This window comes from Primulina eburnea, chromosome 16 (genome assembly GCF_022965805.1).
Source record: "Primulina eburnea isolate SZY01 chromosome 16, ASM2296580v1, whole genome shotgun sequence".
NCBI lineage: Eukaryota > Viridiplantae > Streptophyta > Magnoliopsida > Lamiales > Gesneriaceae > Primulina > Primulina eburnea.
This window is the reverse complement of record NC_133116.1, coordinates 8,052,497-8,075,540: the sequence shown is the minus strand read 5'-3', so window position 1 is coordinate 8,075,540 and position 23,044 is coordinate 8,052,497. Positions and strand designations below refer to the sequence as shown.

At 39.3% G+C, this 23,044-nt stretch overlaps 1 protein-coding gene across 1 annotated transcript; it reads right to left on the bottom strand.

Moving 5' to 3' along the window:
* Positions 1–17,391: 17,391 nt before the first annotated feature.
* On the bottom strand, positions 17,392–20,604 carry LOC140815981 (uncharacterized). Its single transcript, XM_073175045.1, has one exon. It carries the CDS (start codon positions 20,602–20,604, stop codon positions 17,392–17,394), a length of 3,213 nt encoding a protein of 1,070 aa, XP_073031146.1.
* Positions 20,605–23,044: the final 2,440 nt, after the last annotated feature.

Below are 23,044 nucleotides of genomic sequence, written 5' to 3'. Positions count from 1 at the left end.
AAAATGTCATATTTTATGAGTCGTAATTGTGATATTTAATTCATTAAAGACTTTTGGAGAGATAAATATATTATTGATCATAAAGAAAGATTTGATAGAATTTTATTCCATAAAAACAATGATTTTCTTATTGATAGACCTAATCTTTTCCTAGTACTATTAGGTTTTATTGTAGTTCTTGTTTTTATCTTTAGACTTCGCTCTATTCCATCAAAATACACGTGAAAGAAAGAAGAAAAAGACGTGAGAATTTTTCATCTCAAGAACTCTAGACTAAGTTTTCATTTATAATACAAGTGATATTTGTATTATTTCAATTTTATCGATGTGATGTTTTTGCGCTTTAATTTAATATTTTTGTTTTTTGTTGATTTATGAATAAATTCTATGAAAATTTTACGTCGATTACTCCGCCAATTTAATTTGATATATGATTTTTTATTACTATCTATGAATTCAATTATCCGTAATTGTTATGAAAGATTTGTACCTGAGTAACACTAGATTATGTGTGTTGTGTTATCATTGCATATTTAGTCTAAATAAATCGTCAAAACTGGTCTATCAATTGCAGCGATCTCGGTTGTCAGATTTTAGGATTAAATGTTTTCACAAAATAGAAAATGATATCTTTAGTTAATATGGAACACTATCGTGTCCGATTGATTACTGATAAGTTTTGACTAAATGCTGAGTTTAGAAATTAAATTAGGAAAACACAAGAGTTTTAGCGGCTATCCTTATAATTCTAAGGTTAATTGCATGAATAAATAATATGTTAACTGATAACCAGTGATACAATTGAATAGTGAAAACCCCTTGAATAAGAGTTTGGTAATATTAAATTTTACATTTCATTAGTTGTTCCTCTTGATTGTTTTTTCTTGCACGCTAAATTAGTTCTAGTATTTTATATAGTTCTCATCAAATAAATCCCCCGTTTTTATTGTGTTTCCTCGAAAGAAATAAATCTTTCATTCCCTATGGATTCGACCTTTTCACCATTACACTCATTTTATTTAGAGAATAAATATTTAATTTTGGTTGCTCAACGACATCCCATCACACTTTAATTTTTTTTCGAAATCATTAAACCCAACTAACATTTCTTATTTGACGAACATTGCTTAATTGGCGCCAAACATCTCTTAATGGCTTATATGGAGTAAATAAAGCTCATGTTACATATACTAAAATTATACTAAGCAAAAAAAAGGGAAAAATAACTAGAACGATACTCAATATTTCAAAATAATAGGAAAAATATTTCATTTTGCTCACATAGTTTTTAATATATGTGATATAAGTTTTATTATCGTTTTATGAGCTACATAGGAAAGCATCGATATCAAATAAGTAATATTCATTGGATTTAGTGATTTCAAGAAAAAAATACCAAAACATAAAAAAATATCCAAGTTAACTGAATGGAAATCAAATTTTGACAAGCCGCATATGATTAAAATCCAAAACAGACTAACTTACGAACCAAATTAAAATCCTAATTATTCCGAAAACTGCTAATGTAAAATTCGAAACTATTGACAAGTTATAGGATATTGTTGGCATATTTGATATCATTTCAGAATTTTGGTGAGTATAACTAAAAGTGGGGAAAAAATTAGCCAAGTTATTGGACTAATAGCAACTTGAAAACATATATAACTGAAAATGGAAAATTAACAAGTTACAAGGCCAAATTTGCAATCTCTCCTTTGTAGTTTAAGTCTTAGAAATATTTTATGATATGGATCTCACTTAAGTTTATGTTGTAATACAATTAGCCTGAAGACTCATCAATTATCACCAATAAGTTGGTCTTCATGTGGTTTAGCTTCGATGAATAGGAAAAGGCAACCGATTCGAAATGGATCAAGAAGTAATATTTTTTCATGGATGACCCAAATAAAAGATCTCTCACAAATATGACCCGTGAGACCGTCTCACACAAGTTTTTGCCTTACATTTTAATAATTTCTCTCTCAATAATGACACTCCTTATGATATATAATGAATTTAACATGTGACGATATCGAGTTTGATATTAATTAAAAGATCAAACTTTTTTCGTTTTTACCAAAACTCCAATTTTCTAAAACCTATTACGTCCGAAAAAATTGTGTCAATTACGTTTCCTAACAGGAACAACTATCGACTCCCAACCTATGTTATGTGCACCACTAATTAACAAGTAATTACAATAACTTGTTAGACCCATTTTTTATTTGACACAATCAGTCGTCAAATTGGGGACGTTATTGATGACTTCAATTCAAGATCACATCAATAATTAGAAGTGGACTAACATAAATCATCTTCTTATTCCTCAATTTTCAATGTTTATTTTTTTTTATTCACAATTTACAATATATAATTTGGTAATATTTGATATTTCTAACTAAGAAATTTGTAACCACTATATAAAAGAGAGATTATGATTTCATATATAAATGAAAAAGATTAAACTATGAATATGTATCCATGACACCATAGTCGCTATCATATTCTGGACAAAAACTTGTGTGAGACGATCTCACGGGTCATATTTGTGAGACGGATTTCTTATTTGGGTCATCCATGAAAATGTATTACTTTTTATGCTAAGAGTATTAATTTTTATTATGAATATGAATAGGGCTGACCTGTCTCACATATTAAGATCCGTAAGATGATCTAATATAAGACCTACTCCATATTATGATAGATTCACGGTGTATTTTTCCGCAAACAAATAATTATAGCCTACAAATTGACCTCGGAAATTAAATTCTGGTCTAATACAATTATCTCCACTGGTCCTGCCCTTTCTGCAATATTTCAGTTTAGTACGAATCATCTACTGTTTTGAAAGAGTCAAGTCATTCAATTGGTAAAAAATCATCTCAAATGCACGTAGTAAGTCTCCAATCAGATAGTTTCACTTATCACAATATTCACGTAGTAAGTTTCTAATCAGATAGTTTCACTTATTTATATATGTTATATATACATGTTGATTCTGTTAATATATACAATGAAAGCTAATATTTTTTACATAAAAGTTAATATATTTTCATGAGTTGGATCGACAAGAGACCCGTCTCATAAAATCACATGAGATTTTTTTTGTATACATGTGCACATAAAACTGTTTTTCACTATGGGTAATGAAAAAGAAAACAGACCCTTTTGAGCTGATAAAATGGTCACACGCATGGCTTCATTGGTCCCATTTATGTTGTAGTGCCACATTTTTTAAGCACTATTAATTATATATATATATAATTAATCATATAATATGATTTGATATATGAAAAATGCAGTGTTTCTTGAAAGATTTGATGATAGGTTTGCACCCCTCCACTACATCTCGACAATAAACCCTTTTGTTTGTGCGGTTTATGAATGACATCAGTGTCACGCTTTCATAACGTGTGTTCCCTATCCGCCAAGCATAGTGGTTTTATTACATAATATAAAACAATTTGATTGTTTTTAAATCTTAAATTTTTTCCTGCGATAAAAGGACAAAAAAGAGAGAGGAAATAATCGTTTTAGAATTTAAAAAAGCAAGCTAAGGGTGAAAAAATAGAGATAAAGCTACTAAAAAATAATTTAATATTTTATCGTGTTTTGGAGAATTACATATTTTCACAGCAAATGTCATATCATGCAATAATTGTATTTAGGCCTGTTAATTATATAGTTTTAATATAGTAGACGTCCATTGTATAATACATCATTTTAGCTAATGTTTACATTAGTATATAGAGTGGGGCGATCACTATATCAAAACTCTTTAATAGTTTAATTGTATATCATATATGATGTACTTCAAATGTTTATTTTTTAAAAATATTATCGGGAAGTAATCAAAGTTTGAATTAAGAAATAATGATATTTCGAAGATTATTAATTTCTTCAAAATTAAATTGATGATTTTGATAAGGTAGACTTAGAATATATTACAACATAAAAAATTTATCGCAGTAAATGGTTCTTGTAAGTTAGGGTATTCTGGATTCTGATCCGTCAGTCACTAAAAATTTTGTCATATTATAATAAATCAATTTTTTAACTTGCAATTTTTTTCTGAAATTTCTCCAATTTCAGAAAAAAAATGAGAATGGAGTAAAAAAATCCAACAAGGAAACTTGTTTAAATAAAAATCTTCCTATTTGTATTATATAGAAAGAGAATGTGTTGAATGAGACAATTCAAGCTAGTGGACCATGAAAAATCTTTGCTATCTCAATCTCATAGATTATAAATTAATATTGTCTATTTGTCGGAAAGTAACGTAGAATCAATACTCCAATTGGTCAACAAATTGTGATGCCCGCACTCATACTATATCATTGGATTTTTCTCCCAATCTAATATATATATATATATATTGCTTTATTTTAAAGTTATTTATATATCAAAGTACAAAGCATGGGTTAAATATATATTATCCAGAGGTAGTGAACGTACTAATTATGATGGGTTAGCGAGTGGGAGTATTCAAACATTATGATTAACACTATGTTTGGATAAATATTTTTTATGGTTATTTTTTTATATATGTATGGTCAACTAAAAAAAATTTTCATGCTTAATCTCATATTAAATCCACTTAAATTTATAAATTTTGAAACTTAGCCTTATTGCTTCGTCACGTTTCGCGCTCTTGAGAACCTTGGTATTAACTATAAATTAATTTATTGACCAGCTCGAGCTCAACTCGAAAATAAGAATTTAACATCCATAGGATAAGAATTTATGTATAGGAAATTAAATTGAAGATTTGCATGTAATTTTGTTTGAATTATCATTCGACAGCATGCTTTGATTTTGTAGCGACAATTCATTCGCTGACACAAATTTTATGTGGACAATTAGTACGTTGATTATCACGTTTTGCAATGCCTTTTACTCAAGGTTTGTCTCAGGCTCATTTATTAGATATGGGCCGAAAGATGATATAATAAATTAATGTTGCCCCAAAGTGCGAACTCAATCATGCCTCCAAATTATTCATGTGTAAATTAAAATTTGGCAAAAATTTGTGTGAGACGGTTTCACGGGTTGTATTTGTGAGACGAATATCTTATTTGGATCATCCATTAAAAAGTATTACTTTTTATGCTAAGAGTATTATTTTTTATTGTGAGTATGTGTAGGGTTGACCCGTCTCATAGATTATGATCCGTGAGACGGTCTCACATGAGACCTACTCTTAAAATTTTGTCAGCTGTATTAAATTTAGAATTAAATAAAATATTTACATTTTTATATCAAAGGTTTGATTAAATTGTAAATTTCAAGACGAAAATGGGTATGTGATATAACAATAGATTTACAACTAGCTGACCCACACAAAACAATATCTCCCCTTTGTGTTCTATAGTACCTCACTTCTTTCTGCATCTTATGGTCTTAGAGATTTCAATCGGATCGGAGATAAAACTCACATAGCTGGCGTTCAATTAGAACAAACAAACAACCCCTACTTTGAAATATAAAAAGAACAATAAATCAAAATTCCCCGACGAACAAATTCGACGTTATTATTTAATTTAATTTTGTTTGATTTCCGTTCCTGCATTTGTGCCTACACTAAGATGGATTTTACAAGATTGAAAACCAAGATATTTTGTTTGGCATCTCCATCAGCAAAACATATACCAGCATCCTTCAGAAAATCATGAACAAGGATAGTATAGACTCGAGTGAAACAAAGTTTGTCATTTAGTCCCTCGGCCGGAAAGGCAAAACATTATCAAGACTAGATTGGTCTTCAGAAAAAAAACTAGATGAAAATGAAACGGTTGTGAGGAACAAAGTTCATCTTGTAGCTCAAGGATATAGACAAGAAGAGTGCGTTGACTTTGATGAATTGTTTGCATCGGTTGCAAGACTTGAGCCTATTTGAATATTTCTTACATATGATACTTTCAAGGACTTTAAAGTATATCAAATGGATGTAAAATCAGTTTTTTTGAACGGATTATTGTAAGAGGAAGTATATGTTGAACAACGGCCTCTAGGTTTTATCAATCTTACCTGTCATAATTATGTTTTTAAATTAGATAAATCTTTGTATGGACTGAAGCAATCACCTAAAGCTTGGTATGATACACTTCCTTATAAGTTCTTACTTGATCATGACTTTGTGATAGAAACGGTTGAAAAGACCTTGTTCAAGTTTACCAAATGAGATCATACTTTTTTAATTCAAATTTATGTTGATAATATTATATCTGATTCTACTAACCTCAAGCTTTGCGAGAAATTCTCTAAGTTTATGCAAAAGTTTGAGATGAGCATGATGGATGAGCTTACATTCGTTCTTAGATTGCAAGTCAAACAACTTGAAAATTTATTTTCATCAACCAATCCAAGTACACCAAAAAGTTCATAAATATTTTTGGAATGGACTACTTCTCAGTTGCATCAACCCATATGAGTGCATCAATAATATTAGACAAAGATGAAGACGAAATTCCTATCGAGGTAACAAAGTATCACGGTCTTATAGGCTCATTATTGTATCTGACATCTAGTCAACCAAATATCATGTTTGTAGTTTGTATGTGTGCAAGATTCCAAGTTGATCCCAACCAATCTCATTGCACCGCAGCCAAAAAATTCTTAAATATCTTAAAGAGACTATCAACGTCGGTCTTTGTTATCTGAAAAACTCAAGTTTTAATCTCATTGGGTACTCTGATGCATGTTACGCAGGTTGCAAGATTGAAAAAATAAATTACTAGTCGGTCATGTCAATTTCTCGGAGACAGACTGATCTCTTGGTTCAACGAGAATCAGACATCTATAGTCACTTCAATTGATGAAGCAAAATATCTTGCAGGTAAAAAATGAAATGCCCAAATTCGATAGATTCAACATCTCAAAAATTATGGAATCTGATCGAGTGAAACTCTTATTTTCTGTGACAATACAAGTGCTTTTTCATAACATAAAATCTCATGATACATTCCCGAACTAAGTAATTAAGACTCGAACATCATTTCATAAAGGATCACGTCATGAAAAAATAAATTTGAATGAAATATATCTCAACCAATCAACAAACAGCGAAAATTATCACCTTACCAGACGCTAAGTTGTGTTATTTAGAAACATTCTTGATTTGGTAGATCTAACTTAGTGCATTTAGGGGAATATTCCATGACATTTACTTGCATTATAATGAAGAAGAAATGTGTCATGCTCGATAAAAACAATTGTTCAGCCGGTACATGAGTCTTCCACCAAAATGGTCGAATGATTCCTGGGAGCTGCAATTTTATCCAATCGATGAAACTCGAAGTCTTCATTAGTATATTTAATTAGATTTAAGGGAAAAAAGTTTCATATTTTAACTTTGAAAAATTACCGACTGTTGTTTTCATGCATTAATCATGTTTTAAGATTCTGAAACACATTGTTCCTATTTAAACTGTGTAGGTGATGTTTCTTGTGTTTTTTAAAGATTTAAAATTCTTTTCTAAGAAAGAGATACGTAGAAGAATATTGTTTTCGAATTTCCATAAAATCTGTGTTATTTTAGTTACTGCATTACCATACTTGAGTATAAATTAAAGTTTCATAAAATCTATGAGACCGTTTTCTGCACTATCTGTGGTCCGGCCGAATTTTAGGTGTTGAGAAATTTAGTCTTATATAGCTAATCCCATGAAGATAGTCGCATTATCTGACAAAGTTTCATAGAATTTTCCCTCTAAAAACACTCTCGATCACTACAAAGAGTTTAAGTTTAATTAACAGTATAAATTAATAAAAGCAGAGACATTTTAGATATTCAATTAAAAATGAGATTACAAAAGTAAATTTAATTTGGCGTACTGTTTTTATAAATCCATCTTAAAATCATCTTCACTTTTTTGTTATGTAGATGATAATATATTCTTAAAATCTATAAAAGCAATTCCCACGAAAGCAATTTCCTTTTTCAAAATTAAAACATAAATAATTTATTTTTTGAGTTGAATAAATAACGTAATAATTATGTCCATGCAACACCCGTTTGGTAACTACTGGTACTTAATTATTTATCAAAATATGTTCCCCAACTTAAGATAAATAGATCAATTTAGAAGGTTACCAATTTAAAATTACATTAATTTGTTAGAAGCAAAAGCCCACGATATATATATATATATATATATATATATATATATATATATATATATATATATATATATATATATATATATATATTATGTAGATGATAATATATTCTTAAAATCTATAAAAGCAATTCCCACGAAAGCAATTTCCTTTTTCAAAATTAAAACATAAATAATTTATTTTTTGAGTTGAATAAATAACGTAATAATTATGTCCATGCAACACCCGTTTGGTAACTACTGGTACTTAATTATTATCAAAATATGTTCCCCAACTTAAGATAAATAGATCAATTTAGAAGGTTACCAATTTAAAATTACATTAATTTGTTAGAAGCAAAAGCCCACGATATATATATATATATATATATATATATATATATATATATATATATATATATATATATATATATATATATATATATATATATATATATATATATATATATATATATATATATATATATATATATATATATATATATATATATATATATATATATATATATATTTCAAATTTTGAGACGAGTCAATGTTATTTATATTTATAATAAAAATTAACATTTTTAACATAAAAATATTACCTTTTTGCGGGTGTCTCAAATAAATATTTGAATCATAAAATTAACAAGTGATATCATTTTTTTTTTGGTTAGGATATGAATATATATCCAAATTCTATATTTTTTAAAAATTAAATTCTAATAGGAAACGACATCTATAAGATATAGATAACATAAATAGGTTCCAACCCATAGTTTGAGGAGCAAACACGAGAAAGACTCTGCGATTTATATAAATTTTCTTTTCTCAAGCTGAAAATTGTTCGAGGATGATTTTTTCTCCATTTCATTGATTTAAATGCCAATCAATTTCATTCATAAGAAAACTAATTTAATTGATAATGATGCGATCCAGGCGAAATAGATGAGCAGGGTCGGGTGCTCCACCGGATCGAATCAAGTATTTGTAGTGTTGTTTAGGAAAATGAACAAGGTATATGGCTTCAGTCTTGACCTGCAAACAAGAAGATGAACTCGTGAATGGGCGCCGGAGGGGTGTCCGACGTGACCACTCCGATGCTTAAATCAGCAGGCAAAGAAGAAATTAAGCAATATATATGCGAATATATGTGAACAATACTTTTTAGTTCAAAGAGTCTCTCTCCTTTAAATGAATTTAATACCGGCTATTTATAGGGGAGGAATGGGTAGTTACCTCGATTTCCGTGACATCTACTAAGTCGGTTTACCATCCTAGCTTCTGATGACTTCTCGGACACTCCAAGCCCAAGTTGCTCTGGCAGATTAGATGGCATGTAATGATTATACTCAAGTGTGGCTCACTTGTCGAGGTAACGCTATTTTCGAGGTTGCCAAAGTGGATATGCAACTGGGAAACACTACCCGGTCAGGGGAGAAGCACCCGACCAACTCTTTGAGGGCCCGGGTAAATAATAAAGAATTGCGTACAGCACCAATCCATCCGAGAAGAGGAGTTATACCATCCGGGAAGAGGAGTTATACCCGGATACTCCTGAAATCGACCCTGACTATGACCCGGATCCTACTAGGGGTATCACCACCCATCCCTAAAATAGTCGGGCTAGAGCTTGACTCGCTGTCCCGATTTGATCCTTTCTGCACTCTTTGCAATTGTGAACAAATATTTAAACAAGGGAACTTTTGGAATGTCTCGTATCCCATATCCTTGACTCCTCGATGTCTGATAATCACTATTCTCGAGAGAATCGATCGAATACATTAATGAGGATGCTACTGAAAATTGCTCGTTTTTCAAGGTAATGATGAGTCTATACTCTCAATAACTGCACACGTCTCTTCACTTGTACGCACGATTTCCTAAGCGTCCTGCGATCGTCCGATTAAATTTGAATCGAAGGTAGAGATGAACGCTCTACCCTATAAATAGAGACCTTGCTTATCCTTCCATCTTATCAATGCAATGGCAAGCTCAAGCAATTCGAAAGCTCCTGATATGGCGGGGGAATTTATGCGTGCGGCCACAGAGAGACGGAAGACTGATTTGGAAGACGAAGTTTTCCACAAAATACTCCTATTTTGGGAAAAATTGTACGAGCTGGAATCTTCTCAGTACGCAGAAGGGGCTCCTGCTCCTGAGAACGTGGCTCGTATGCAGAAGTATCGTGAACGTCTTTGTGTTGCGGAGTATGTGGACATATTTACTCACCATGGTGTCTACGCACTAATGCTAGAAAAGGAGTTGAAGATCCTGGAAGACATAGCCGGGTCAGATAGCTTTGGCAAGACCGCTACCGGAGATCTCAGCGGTTGGCTGCACAAATGGAGGGTTGTTGTAGAGGATGAACATCTCCGTGTAATTCGTGCTCAGTTTTAATAATGAAATGTCCTTTTGTTTTCGTTCTAGCATTTATCAGTTTGTTATGTTGAGATCTCGAGTTTGTAGTTCGAGAGAAAGAATAAACAGGGACCAAGAATCCCCCGGTCTGCTGACGTGGTGCCATAATAATATGAGATTTATTGAACTCCTGCCAAACAAAAACGTTCCGTATTTCGAGGCACCTCCGATTTGACGTTTTGATAACTGTTCAGATCCTTTCGTCTGCTCCGCGCACTTTACGAGGGACATCCTGACCATACACCTGTCCAAATCTGATGGCTATGATCAACTCTTGCCTTTGAATAATAAAGGAGACGCTTCGCATGGCTGAGACTCTTGGATTTCCCCCACATTTAAGGACGTTTGCCTATAAGTAAGAGGGTGAACACAAAAAACAATTTCCCATTTTACCATGTCGAGTTCAGGCGGTTCCAGTGCTTGCAGCAGCACACACGTCTTGGTGACCCCGGCAATGCGTCCTCATCTAGAGGAGCTAAAGAGAGGCATCGAGGAGAGCGTGTGGAGGAAAGTTATGACCGTACGAGATAAGGCCCACGATCTGGATTTTTCCTACCGCAACAGTCTCGTTCTTACTCGAGCACAAAGAGCAAGAGCGAGGAAGTATATCCGAGAATTTGCAGTGGCCCGGATTACAGACCTGGTTAATGACCAGGTTCTACTACACATGATGCTGCGGAAAGAATGGCATGCGCTGACCAAGATAATGCACAACGAAACCTTTGTCAATCTTCGAATCCACGAGCTGACTAACTGGATAACAGAATGGCGAGATTCTGTGTCTGTTGTAATGGATGACATAATTGCTCGCCGCTTCTTTATGTAATGAGAAATTTATTGCTTTTTATTGCTTTATTGCCTCTTTTCCAGAAAATCTATATAAATTTACGTGCGTCGCAACAATAGATGCTCAACCAATCGTAATAATTCGAATTATAAAACTGAAAACGTCTCCGCGATATACCTGTCTGGGAATCTATTCCGGGGTGCGATATCCTTCTTCCTGGACTAAAAACACAATCCCGGGTAATTAAATTTCCGGGCTATCGAACAAGTTGTCGGGGGCCTCGCCTTTTACTTCGCGCATTTTGCTTGTGTACTTCCCTCAAATTTACGTGTTTCCAAGTAAAAACCGGGATTTAAAATCTCCCCGGTTTAACATAACATATAACATATCGAGGCCTCAAACCTCCCGATTTATAAAATAACATGCCGGGGCCTTAAACCTCCCGGGCTCCCAAATAACATGCCGGGGCCTTAAACCCCCCGGGCTACCAAAAACTGGGTAATTCAAAAGGTACCGTGATAGTACGTACCTTTCTTGCTTCAACGGTTATCAACGTTTCGAATTTCGAGGCGTTGATAAGTCTGACACCATAATGATTACGCGTGTCCTTACCGATTCCCAAGGATCATCTCGTCCATCCGATCAGATGCAAATCAAGGGTAGAGATCGAGTCCTTCTCCTTATAAGTAGCGCCTAAATTATTTTGAAAATATCACTTTCAAATTCGAATCTCCGGCGAAGCCCTGCTTAAATTGCTCCTCGAAGCTCTTCCGTGCAAAAAATCACCCACTTCCGAAGCTCCTCTTCAAAACCTGTAAGTTCTCTATTTTTATCATGTCAAACTCTACTTCTTCAACGTCGGGAGCCAATGCGCGAGGCTCTCCTAGCGACGAATCTGCTGCGTTACGCTCCGATGCTTCTCAATCTCCCCCACCCCAACGCTCTATCACCCAACCTGCTAAGAGACCAGTAGCCTCTTTAATTAAACCATCTTCTTCTAAACCCTCCATTCCTAATTCCTCCCGAACTCTTGCCCAAAGAAAAGGTAAGGGCAAAACTCGGGCCGTGAGCCCTCCTCCTGTCGAGGCCCCTGGATTTCCCTGGTTCTCCTCTTTGAGTAGCACCCTGCGCCCAGGGGCGGATGAAGAACTTAGGACCTTGGGTAGTATTCCTTCCAATCTTTCTATTTTAATACCCGAGTCCTCTGATAGGGCAAAAAACCCCCCTCAAGGGTACACTACTTTTTTCCGGGACCAAATTAAGAATGGTCTTAGATTTCCGATTCACCCCTTTTTCATTGCAGTTGCCAAATTTTTTGGCGTACCCATTAACCAATTTCACCCTAATTCTTTTAGGATAATGGCTGCCACTTATGTCCTCTTTAACATGAATAATTTTCTTATTAACCCCCTCATTCTTCACTATTACTTTTCTTGCCGGTTTGGGGATAATGCCTTTTCCCTGACTGCCCGGCATAACGCTCGCTTCCTTGATGATATTCCCTCTTCTCAAAAAGGGTGGAAAGGAAGATACTTTTTTATTCGACTTCCGGGAGATCTTCCCTGCTTGTCTGGCTTTCTCTCTTCTCTGCCTACACAACCTTCGCTTCCCGGCACCTACAAATTTGAAGAACCCTTCATCGTGAGCCAGGATTTGGTGGAAGGGCGCAAATACTCATCTTCCACATTAATTTCTGATGATAATTTGATCACATATGGGTTGAGTCCCCGGGGTGAGGATCCCGAAGATCGCATGATTGATGAGGTGGCGGGCTCGGGCCCTCAACCCGGTAATTCACCCTTCTTTCTTGCCACCCCCTCCCTTGTTCTTTCCTTGATTTACTCAACACTTACTTCTCCTCTGTCCAGATAACTCCGAGATGCAAGCAGCTTTCGCTAAAAGACGGGCAGTCGAAAAGGCGGCCCGGGAAAAGGAACTCGCAACAAACCGGGCAATGGCCGAAGCAGAAAAACAACGTGCTATGGAGGAAACGCCCCGGGGAATCGAAATTACTCGAGAGAATCCTTCCCAGGATGATACTCCTCGGGTAGTGGTTGAGACCTCACAGGAGGCCGAAGATCTGGTTCCTCTTAGTAAAAGGCAAAGGATCTTGGCTGTCGAGCCCGAACTGATTATCTTGGATAATCCTCCTGCAGGTGATCAGGGTCCTTCTGGTTCCCACGAATCCCTTCCTCCTCCGCAGTTCAAGGAAGCCTCCAGCTCCGAATTTCCTTCGACTAACATTTTTTTCGAAGGGCCTACTTCTAGTGGCGCGAAACGCTTTAAGCAGATGCTCAGTCTTTCTGAGGCGGCCTTTCTAAAAAGTGTTCCGGCCTGCAATAGATTTCTGGAAGGATCGAACCGCCTCTATTCCGTAAGTTTTTCTCCTTATTACACTTATATTTTGACACATTCTTTATGACTTTTGCTCTTTGTTTTTGCTCAGGCTGCTCAAATGATAATGCCTGCTTTTGAGGAGGTGGCTGCAGTAGCCACGAAGACAAATAGGCAAGCCCGGGCGGCTCAAGAAATTCATGATCAACTTCGAGAAGATATTGCCCGGGCTACCAAGCTGCATGAGGAGAAAGTCACCGGTCTCCTGGCCTCCCTGGAAATGGCCAACCAGCATTTGGCTTCCGCTCAGCGTGCTCGGGATGAAAGTTCAATCCGAGAAGAGGCCTCTCAAAGGCAGATTGCTTTCTTGGAATCCCGGACCCGCTACCTTGAGGAAGAAGCTACTTGCCAACAACATCGAGTCGTGGCTGCTGAGGATAAGCTTAAATCCTTACAGCTTACTCAAGAGGAATGGAAGACTATTTTCCTTCAATCCTCAGATTTCCAAGCGGCTGTTGAAGATAGATCATACAACTACTTCAAAGTCGGTTTTGAGAAATGCCGGGAACAGTTTGAAGAGGAAAACTTAATCCCGGCTAACAAAGAAGGCTTCCCGGATATTGACAAAGCCATTAACTCCCTTCCTAAAGATGGTGATGCTGACCAAGAGGCTGGGGAGTCCGGGGATCAAACTGCACCTTTAGAGTAGGATTGTTTACCTTCTCTCTTTTTCCTTTGTAATTTCCGGCCTTCGAGCCCTTTAATGAAGAACTTTCTTTTCTTCCTTGTGACTAAATGATATGTGAAATACATATGTATTCCCAGACCCGGTCCTCATGGTCATTTGGGCTTTTTAAGAGCCAAAGTGCGGAGCTTTGGGCCGGGGAGCATGTCCCGGGACTTGGAATGGTCGAGGTGTGTAGCCCCGAGCCAGGGTGTAGTGCCCTGGGCTTTTAAGAACCAAGGTGCGGAGCCTTGGGCCGGGGAGCATGTCCCGGGACTTGGAATGGTCGAGGTGTGTAGCCCCGAGCCAGGGTGTAGTGCCCTGGGCTTTTAAGAACCAAGGTGCGGAGCCTTGGGCCGGGGAGCATGTCCCGGGACTTGGAATGGTCGAGGTGTGTAGCCCCGAGCCAGGGTGTAGTGCCCTGGGCTTTTAAGAACCAAGGTGCGGAGCCTTGGGCCGGGGAGCATGTCCCGGGACTTGGAATGGTCGAGGTGTGTAGCCTCGAGCCAGGGTGTAGTGCCCTGGGCTTTTAAGAACCAAGGTGCGGAGCCTTGGGCCGGGGAGCATGTCCCGGGACTTGGAATGGTCGAGGTGTGTAGCCCCGAGCCAGGGTGTAGTGCCCTGGGCTTTTAAGAACCAAGGTGCGGAGCCTTGGGCCGGGGAGCATGTCCCGGGACTTGGAATGGTCGAGGTGTGTAGCCCCGAGCCAGGGTGTAGTGCCCTGGGCTTTTAAGAACCAAGGTGCGGAGCCTTGGGCCGGGGAGCATGTCCCAGGACTTGGAATGGTCGAGGTGTGTAGCCCCGAGCCAGGGTGTAGTGCCCTGGGCTTTTAAGAACCAAGGTGCGGAGCCTTGGGCCGGGGAGCATGTCCCGGGACTTGGAATGGTCGAGGTGTGTAGCCCCGAGCCAGGGTGTAGTGCCCTGGGCTTTTAAGATTAGTACTCATCGAACTTAAGATGCAAGAAATAATAGAACACTTCTGAGAAAAATATATCTTCCATTATATCTTCAATCAATACATCCATTTAAGCATAATACTGTTTTAAATTAAATACATTCCAAGGTCTCTTGAGGGAACGCCCTTGTGCATCTTCTAAATAGAAAGATCCCGAACTGACTTTTCGAGTAATCTTGTAAGGTCCTTCCCACCTGGCTTCTAACTTTCCGACTTCCCCAGCAGGATTGACCTTTTTCATGACGAGATCTCCTATTTGGAAATTTCGGATCCGGACCCTTTTGTTATATGATTTCATAATCCGATTCTTATATGCTTCCATTCGGATGCATGCTCGATCTCTCTTTTCTTCTATCAGATCCAATTCCATAGCCCTGGCCTGATCATTGCTGCTTGGGTAAGCTTCTACCCGAGAAGAAGTCATTCCGATCTCTACGGGAAGGACTGCCTCAGAACCATACACTAAGCTGAAAGGAGTTTCTTGAGTAGGTGCCCGGGGAGTAGTCCGATAAGCCCAGAGAACACTAGGCAATTCTTCCACCCAATCTTTTCCTTTACCTTGTAATCTGGTCTTTAGTGCTTGCACAATGATTCTATTGACAACCTCTGTTTGACCGTTAGCTTGTGGATATGCAACAGAGGTAAAAGATTGAATAATCTTCATTTCCTGGCACCACAACATAATTTCTTTGCCCTGGAATTGTCTGCCATTGTCCGAGATTAGTCTTCTGGGCACCCCAAATCGGCATACAATATTCTTCCACAGAAATTTCAACACTTCCTGCTCGGTAATTCGGGCTAAGGGCTCGGCTTCAACCCACTTGGAAAAGTAATCCACTGCTACTAATAAAAATTTCTTCTGAGCCCGAGCAGTTGGGAAGGGACCCACAATATCCATACCCCATTGATCGAAAGGGCAAGATGCCCAGATGGGCTTCATGAGAGTGGCCGGGCTGTGCTTAAAATTTGCGTGATGTTGACAGCTCTGACAAGCTTGAACTATCCGGGTGGCATCTCGGTTAAGAGTTGGCCACCAAAACCCGGCAAGCATGGTTTTTCGAGCTAGAGACATTCCTCCAAGGTGCTCTGCGCAGCATCCTTCATGAATCTCCCGGAGTACATAATCTACCTCCTCTTCAGGTAAGCATTTTAAGAGAGGCCCCTGGAATGATCTTTTATACAAGATTGAGTTTAAGAAAACAAACCTGGAAGCCTGTCTCTTAATCTTCTGGGCTTGACCTCTGTCCTCGGGTAGTGCACCCTTTTCAATAAATCTGATTAAGGGCGTCATCCAAGAGTTTTCTGGATCGGGGGCTCTTCCTTCGTCGGTCGAGAGGATCAAACGGGAGACGTGCAACACTTCTCGGGTACTTACTTCACTTAGGGAGGCAGCCATTTTTGCCAGAATATCCGCCTCGCTGTTCTCCTCTCGGGGTATCTGTTCGATACTCCAATCCGAAAAGCCCTCCGCTCGTGTTTTGATAAGCTGTAAATATTTCAGCATCCTGTCATCTTTGGCTTCGTAGACACCCCTTATCTGCTGAGTGACAAGCTGTGAATCAGAATATATAATTATTCGGGAAGCCCCGACTTCCCGAGCAGCTCGAATTCCAGCTAGCACAGCCTCGTACTCGGCCTCATTATTAGTTACTCGGGAATCAATCCTTATTGCCAATTTGATTTTTTCTCCCGGGGGAGATATCATCACGACTCCTACTCCGCACCCTGCCAGGCTAGACGCCCCATCTACAAAAACTCTCCACACTTCCTCTTCACTGGGCTGGATCATCTCAGACAAGAAGTCTGACAAAGCTTGTGCCTTGATAGCCACTCGTGGTTTATATTCGATATCGTACTCCCCCAATTCCACAGTCCAATTAATCATTCGCCCAGATACCTCAGCATGAGTCATGATTTTACCAAGAGGGCTGTTGGTAAGAACCACTATTTGATGTGATAAGAAGTACGGTCTTAGCTTCCGGGAAGTTACGATTAAAGCCAATGCAATCTTCTCTACCTCTGTATACCGGAGTTCGGGCCCTCTTAGAGCGTGGCTGACGTAATAAATAGGCTTCTAATCAGAGCCTTCCTCTTTGATCAACACTGAACTGACAGCATGCTCTGTAGAGGATAAATATAGGAATAATTTTTCCCCGGGCTCGGGCTTTACTAATACCGGGAGCTCTGCAAGATGGGCTTTCAAGTCCTGGAAGGCTTGTTCACATTTATCGTTCCACCCGAATTGCTGGGCCTTTCTCAAGATTTGAAAGAAAGGATAACTTCGGTGTGCTGATCGGGATATAAATCGAGAAAGGGAAGCAATCCTTCCTGTCAGTTTTTGTACTTCTTTTACAGATTGGGGGGAAGGCATACATAAGACAGACTTCACCTTCTCTGGATTTACCTCAATTCCCCGATCTGTGACCATGAATCCCAAGAATTTGCCACTCTTTACGCCAAAAATACATTTGGCCGGGTTAAGCTTGATCCCATATTGCATGAGGGTGGCAAAAGTTTCCTCCAGATCATCAATAAAAGTAGTGACCTCCCGGGTCTTGCTTAAGATATCATCCACATAGACCTCTACGTTCCGCCCCAGCTGCTTCTCGAATACTTTATCCATAAGACGCTGATAGGTGGCCCCTGCATTTTTCAACCCGAAAGGCATTACAACATAACAAAATGTACCTCCCGAGGTGACGAAACTGGCCTTATCTTGATCTTTTTTGGCCAGGGGAATTTGATGATACCCCTGGTACGCATCCATAAAGCTCAGCAGCTCATAACCAGAAGTGGAATCTACCAGCTGGTCAATCCGGGGCAGTGGATAATGATCTTTGGGGCATGCTTTGTTTAGATCACGAAAATCTACGCACATGCGCCATTTGCCAGTGGATTTAGGTACTAAAACCACATTGGAAAGCCACGTAGGGAATTGAATCTCCCGAATGTGCCCTGCCTTCAGGAGCTCCTTTATTTGTTCGGATATGACCCTGTCCTTTTCAGGACCAAAATGCCTCTTTTTTTGCTTCACGGGGTGAGATCCCGGGATGATGTTCAAATGATGCTCCGATATAAGGGGAGAAATCCCCGTAAGCTCCTGCTGGGACCAGGCAAATACATGAATGTTAGTTTTTAAACACTTAATTAAACTTACCCGGGTGGTCATGCTGAGATCCCGAGCCACCCGGATTTGCTGTCCCGGCCCCACTTCCACCGCCTCCTGCTCTTCTTCTGCCACAAAGTGGATCTCCCCTTCCTCCACTATTCTTTCTCCTGTCCTAACCCTCTTCCCCTCCCTCTTAAATCTGCTCCGATCCGCCCGGACCGCTTCTACATAACACTTTCGAGAAGAGGGTTGATCTCCCCGAACTTCTCCTACCCTTGCTCTCACAGGAAATTTTATTTTCTGGTGGTAGGTAGACGCTACAGCCCTTAACTCATTCATAGCCGGCCTCCCCAGGATAATGTTATATGATGACGGGGAGTTCACCACAGTGAAAGAAGTCATCACTGTTTTCTTTAGATCGTGAGAGCCCAGAGTCAGCGGCAAAATAATCTCCCCCTCTGGATAAACCATGTGTCCGGCGAAACCAAAAAGAGCAGTTTCCACTGTTTCCAGGTGATAGCCCTGTAAATCCATCTGCTCAAAAGCATCTTGGAAAATTACATTCACAGAACTGCCTGAATCTACGAAAACCCGCAGAATGTCATAATTCGCCACCCGGGCTTGGATCACCAAGGCATCGTTGTGGGGTAGATTCACCCCTTTCAGGTCTTTCGGGCCGAAACTGATGACTGCCTCATTGCCCCTCATTCCTTCCACCTCCAAGCACTCTTTCCTACTTCTTGACTTCCTTGCCCGATTGGAGTCTCCGTCAGTAGAGCCTCCGGATATCATTTTAATTGTCCCTACAACGGAGGGTGACTTCTTTCTCTGCTCAGGTTCAGGCCCCCTTCTTCTTCCGGGCTCGGTTCTAGAGTTGTTTCTCACACCTCCTCTCTGAGAACTAGATCCGGGCTGTCGGGATGTCCACGGCGGCACCCTAGACATCTGAGTATTGATAGTGGGCTTTGGGAAGGAAGGCGCAACATAATTTCCCTTTAGAACTTTGCAATCCTCAGTATTATGATAGCCTAATTTGTGAAGCGCACAAAATCCTGTCTTCTCTGGCCGAGCCAGTTGATGATCCGGAGCTAAATCCCTACTACACTCCTGCACCTCCCTCTCTCGGGCAATCTTCAGAGGCACATGATGAGAGAAATGCCCTGGATTGCCCCTCTTCTGTCCCCTCTCCTCGGGTTTGGATACCCGGTCTCCCCTTTCTTTCCTCACTGCTTCCCTCTTCTGTTTCTGGGCTTCCTCCATATTTATGTACTTCTCTGCCCGGGATAACAGGTCCTCAAAATCCCCGGGCACTTTTTTGGTTAGCGATTTAAAGAATTCACCCTCTCTCAGACCCTGGGTGAAGGCAGTAGTCTTGGTCTCGGTGGCACAAGATGGGACGTCTAGAGCCACTCTGTTGAACCTTTTGATGTAAGCCCGCAAACTCTCCTCGGGACTCTGCTTCACCTCAAAAAGACTAAAAGCAGTCTTTTTGTACTTCTTGCTGCTACTGAAATGGTGTAAAAACACCCTCTGGAAATCCTGAAAGGAGTTAATACTCTGGGATGCCAGGCCTTCGAACCACCTCTGAGCTGAATCCACCAACGTCGTTAGGAATACTTTACACTTAATTCGGTCAGTGTAGCAATGCAACATGGCCGTATTTTCAAATCTGGCCAAGTGTTCCTCTGGGTCAGCGTTGCCATCATAATCTTTTACTTTGGCGGACTTGAAATTCCCGGGAAGAGGTTCCCGGACTATGATGTCTGCGAACGGACATCCTCTCAAGATTGTTCGGGCAACGCTTCGTTCTTCCAACTGTCCTTCGAGGACCTTCATCTTCTGCCGTAAATTTGACAATTCCTCTGCCATGGTAGGAGATTTGGATCCGGCGCTGGACTCCTCATCTTCCCCTGTTACTTCTTTTTCCCTCCTCTCCTGTTCTTGCTCCTCTTCATGTCCTTGTTTATCACCCTGTTTATCACCGGGTGGTGTAACAGGTCGAGAGACCTCCTTTCCAGCTGCATATAACGCGACGGCATCAGCCATCATTCTTTTTAACTCCTCAGGGGTCAGGGTAATGTTTGGCCCAGTATTATTGACATTGGCTTGTCTCGAAGTCTGTCCCCCATCCCCCTGGGCATGAGGATCACCCTGATCGGTTCTTCTTGTACGAGCCATATCAACGTCTTGAATTCAGTATATTTCCCACAGACGGCGCCAATGATGCGATCCAGGCGAAATAGATGAGCAGGGTCGGGTGCTCCACCGGATCGAATCAAGTATTTGTAGTGTTGTTTAGGAAAATGAACAAGGTATATGGCTTCAGTCTTGACCTGCAAACAAGAAGATGAACTCGTGAATGGGCGCCGTAGGGGTGTCCGACGTGACCACTCCGATGCTTAAATCAGCAGGCAAAGAAGAAATTAAGCAATATATATGCGAATATATGTGAACAATACTTTTTAGTTCAAAGAGTCTCTCTCCTTTAAATGAATTTAATACCGGCTATTTATAGGGGAGGAATGGGTAGTTACCTCGATTTCCGTGACATCTACTAAGTCGGTTTACCATCCTAGCTTCTGATGACTTCTCGGACACTCCAAGCCCAAGTTGCTCTGGCAGATTAGATGGCATGTAATGATTATACTCAAGTGTGGCTCACTTGTCGAGGTAACGCTATTTTCGAGGTTGCCAAAGTGGATATGCAACTGGGAAACACTACCCGGTCAGGGGAGAAGCACCCGACCAACTCTATGAGGGCCCGGGTAAATAATAAAGAATTGCGTACAACACCAATCCATCCGGGAAGAGGAGTTATACCATCCGGGAAGAAGAGTTATACCCGGATACTCCTGAAATCGACCCTGACTATGACCCGGATCCTACTAGGGGTATCAGATAATATGAAATTATATTTTGAACAATTAAATATTCCAATTTTTTTAATATAATACAATTATTTTATTTCATATTTACATACAATATTATGTAATGGGCTATATAATCAATCAGTTAATCACTTAATTATATATTTAAATTTTCTAAATTCTATAAGTTTATCCATAATTATCAAACGTATATAAGCCCAAATAAAAAATATAAAATCCAACAAAAACGTAACTAAAATCCACTACTATTAAATATTAATTTGAGACCCCAAAAAAAAAATTCATATCTTATCTCGAATTCGATATTTTACGAGAGATAGAGATAATAAAAAAATCAAAAATAATATAACAAAGATATAAGATATATTTTCTAGTTAGAAATTCTGGTCGAGTTGATTTAAAAATCTGCTGTATGTACGTACAATCGTCGAATTATTTTTATGCGGAATTGATGTGATATTTTCTACTGCAAACTGAATTAGAATTAGAATTGCAAAATTATCTCTATTCAGCCCAGGGACGGAGCCACCCCAAAGGTTGGGGTGGGCTCCAGCCCTGGCTAGATTTTTCGTCCTACTAAAAAATATGGATGAATTAGCGACGGATTTATTATATCCGTCGCTAAAATTTTGAATTGATAACAAATTTTAGCCCATAGCCCAGGGTACAAAAAAAAACGTATGGTTTAGCGACGGTTTTATCATGGTTACCCGAAAATGTTGCTGACGACACCAGTCCAAGTCCTATGGTAATATCAGAGGATGCTCGAGGGTGACCCATATATTTCTTGTTAAGATCATAAATATTTGATCTACTTATTTTATGTAAGCAAGTATGTAACGATCATGGGCCATTAGGCTGAACCAACAAAGGCCTCGGCCCATACCCACACACCACTACTGATCATGAGTCGTTAGGATGGTCCAGCATGGGCCTCGGCCCATGCCCATGTACCGCCACTCACAGAAATCTTTTTAATAGTTTTCTGTGAGTGGCGGTGCATGGGCATGGGCCGAGGCCCATGCTGGACCATCCTAACGACTCATGACCAGTAATGGTGCGTGGGTATGGGCCGAGGCTTTTGTTGGTTCAGCCTAATGGCCCATGATCGTTACAAAAAAAAAGTGGTATCAGAGCCGACCTCTCTTAGTACGGTGTGGTTCGGGGACGAACCAAGCGAAAGCTGGTGGGCATGTGAGGCCCGGGGCCGAAGAGAGCGGGGGTGATCGCCGGTGCCATCAGTTGCACGGACAATGAGCGGCTCCTGGCAGGCTTCTAGGTGGAGGGAACATGAATGAACCGACCCACACGGGAATGAGAGGGATTCCGAGACTGTTCAATGTAATGGACTGTACAGTTGAAGAGGGCTTAAAAAGATTTGATTGGTACTACTTATATCACGAAGGTGCGTCTTCTTTTCGGTAGCTCATCACTTAAGAACTCTAAAGTTAAACGTGCTTGACTTGGGGCAATTTTGGGATGGGTGACCTCCTGGGAAGTTTCCTAGGGTGCGTGTGAGTGAGGACATAAGCACGCTGGAAAGACTTGTCTTGATACAGTGAGGACAGTCGTCGAATCTGGGACATTACAAAGCAACAAGCTTTCCAAGAAAGATAAATTCGCATAAAGGTTGCAGCCAGCAACTCTATATTTAAATAGGAGGAAACTTAAAGTGTGAGCAAACTTAAAAATTGATACCTTTCCCAGGTTCGTTCTGTTCAGCTTCCTTT

Excerpts from the sequence above, each read along its gene's own strand:
- LOC140815981 (XM_073175045.1), bottom strand. The coding sequence starts at position 20,604 with ATGGCTCGTACAAGAAGAACCGATCAGGGTGATCCTCATGCCCAGGGG.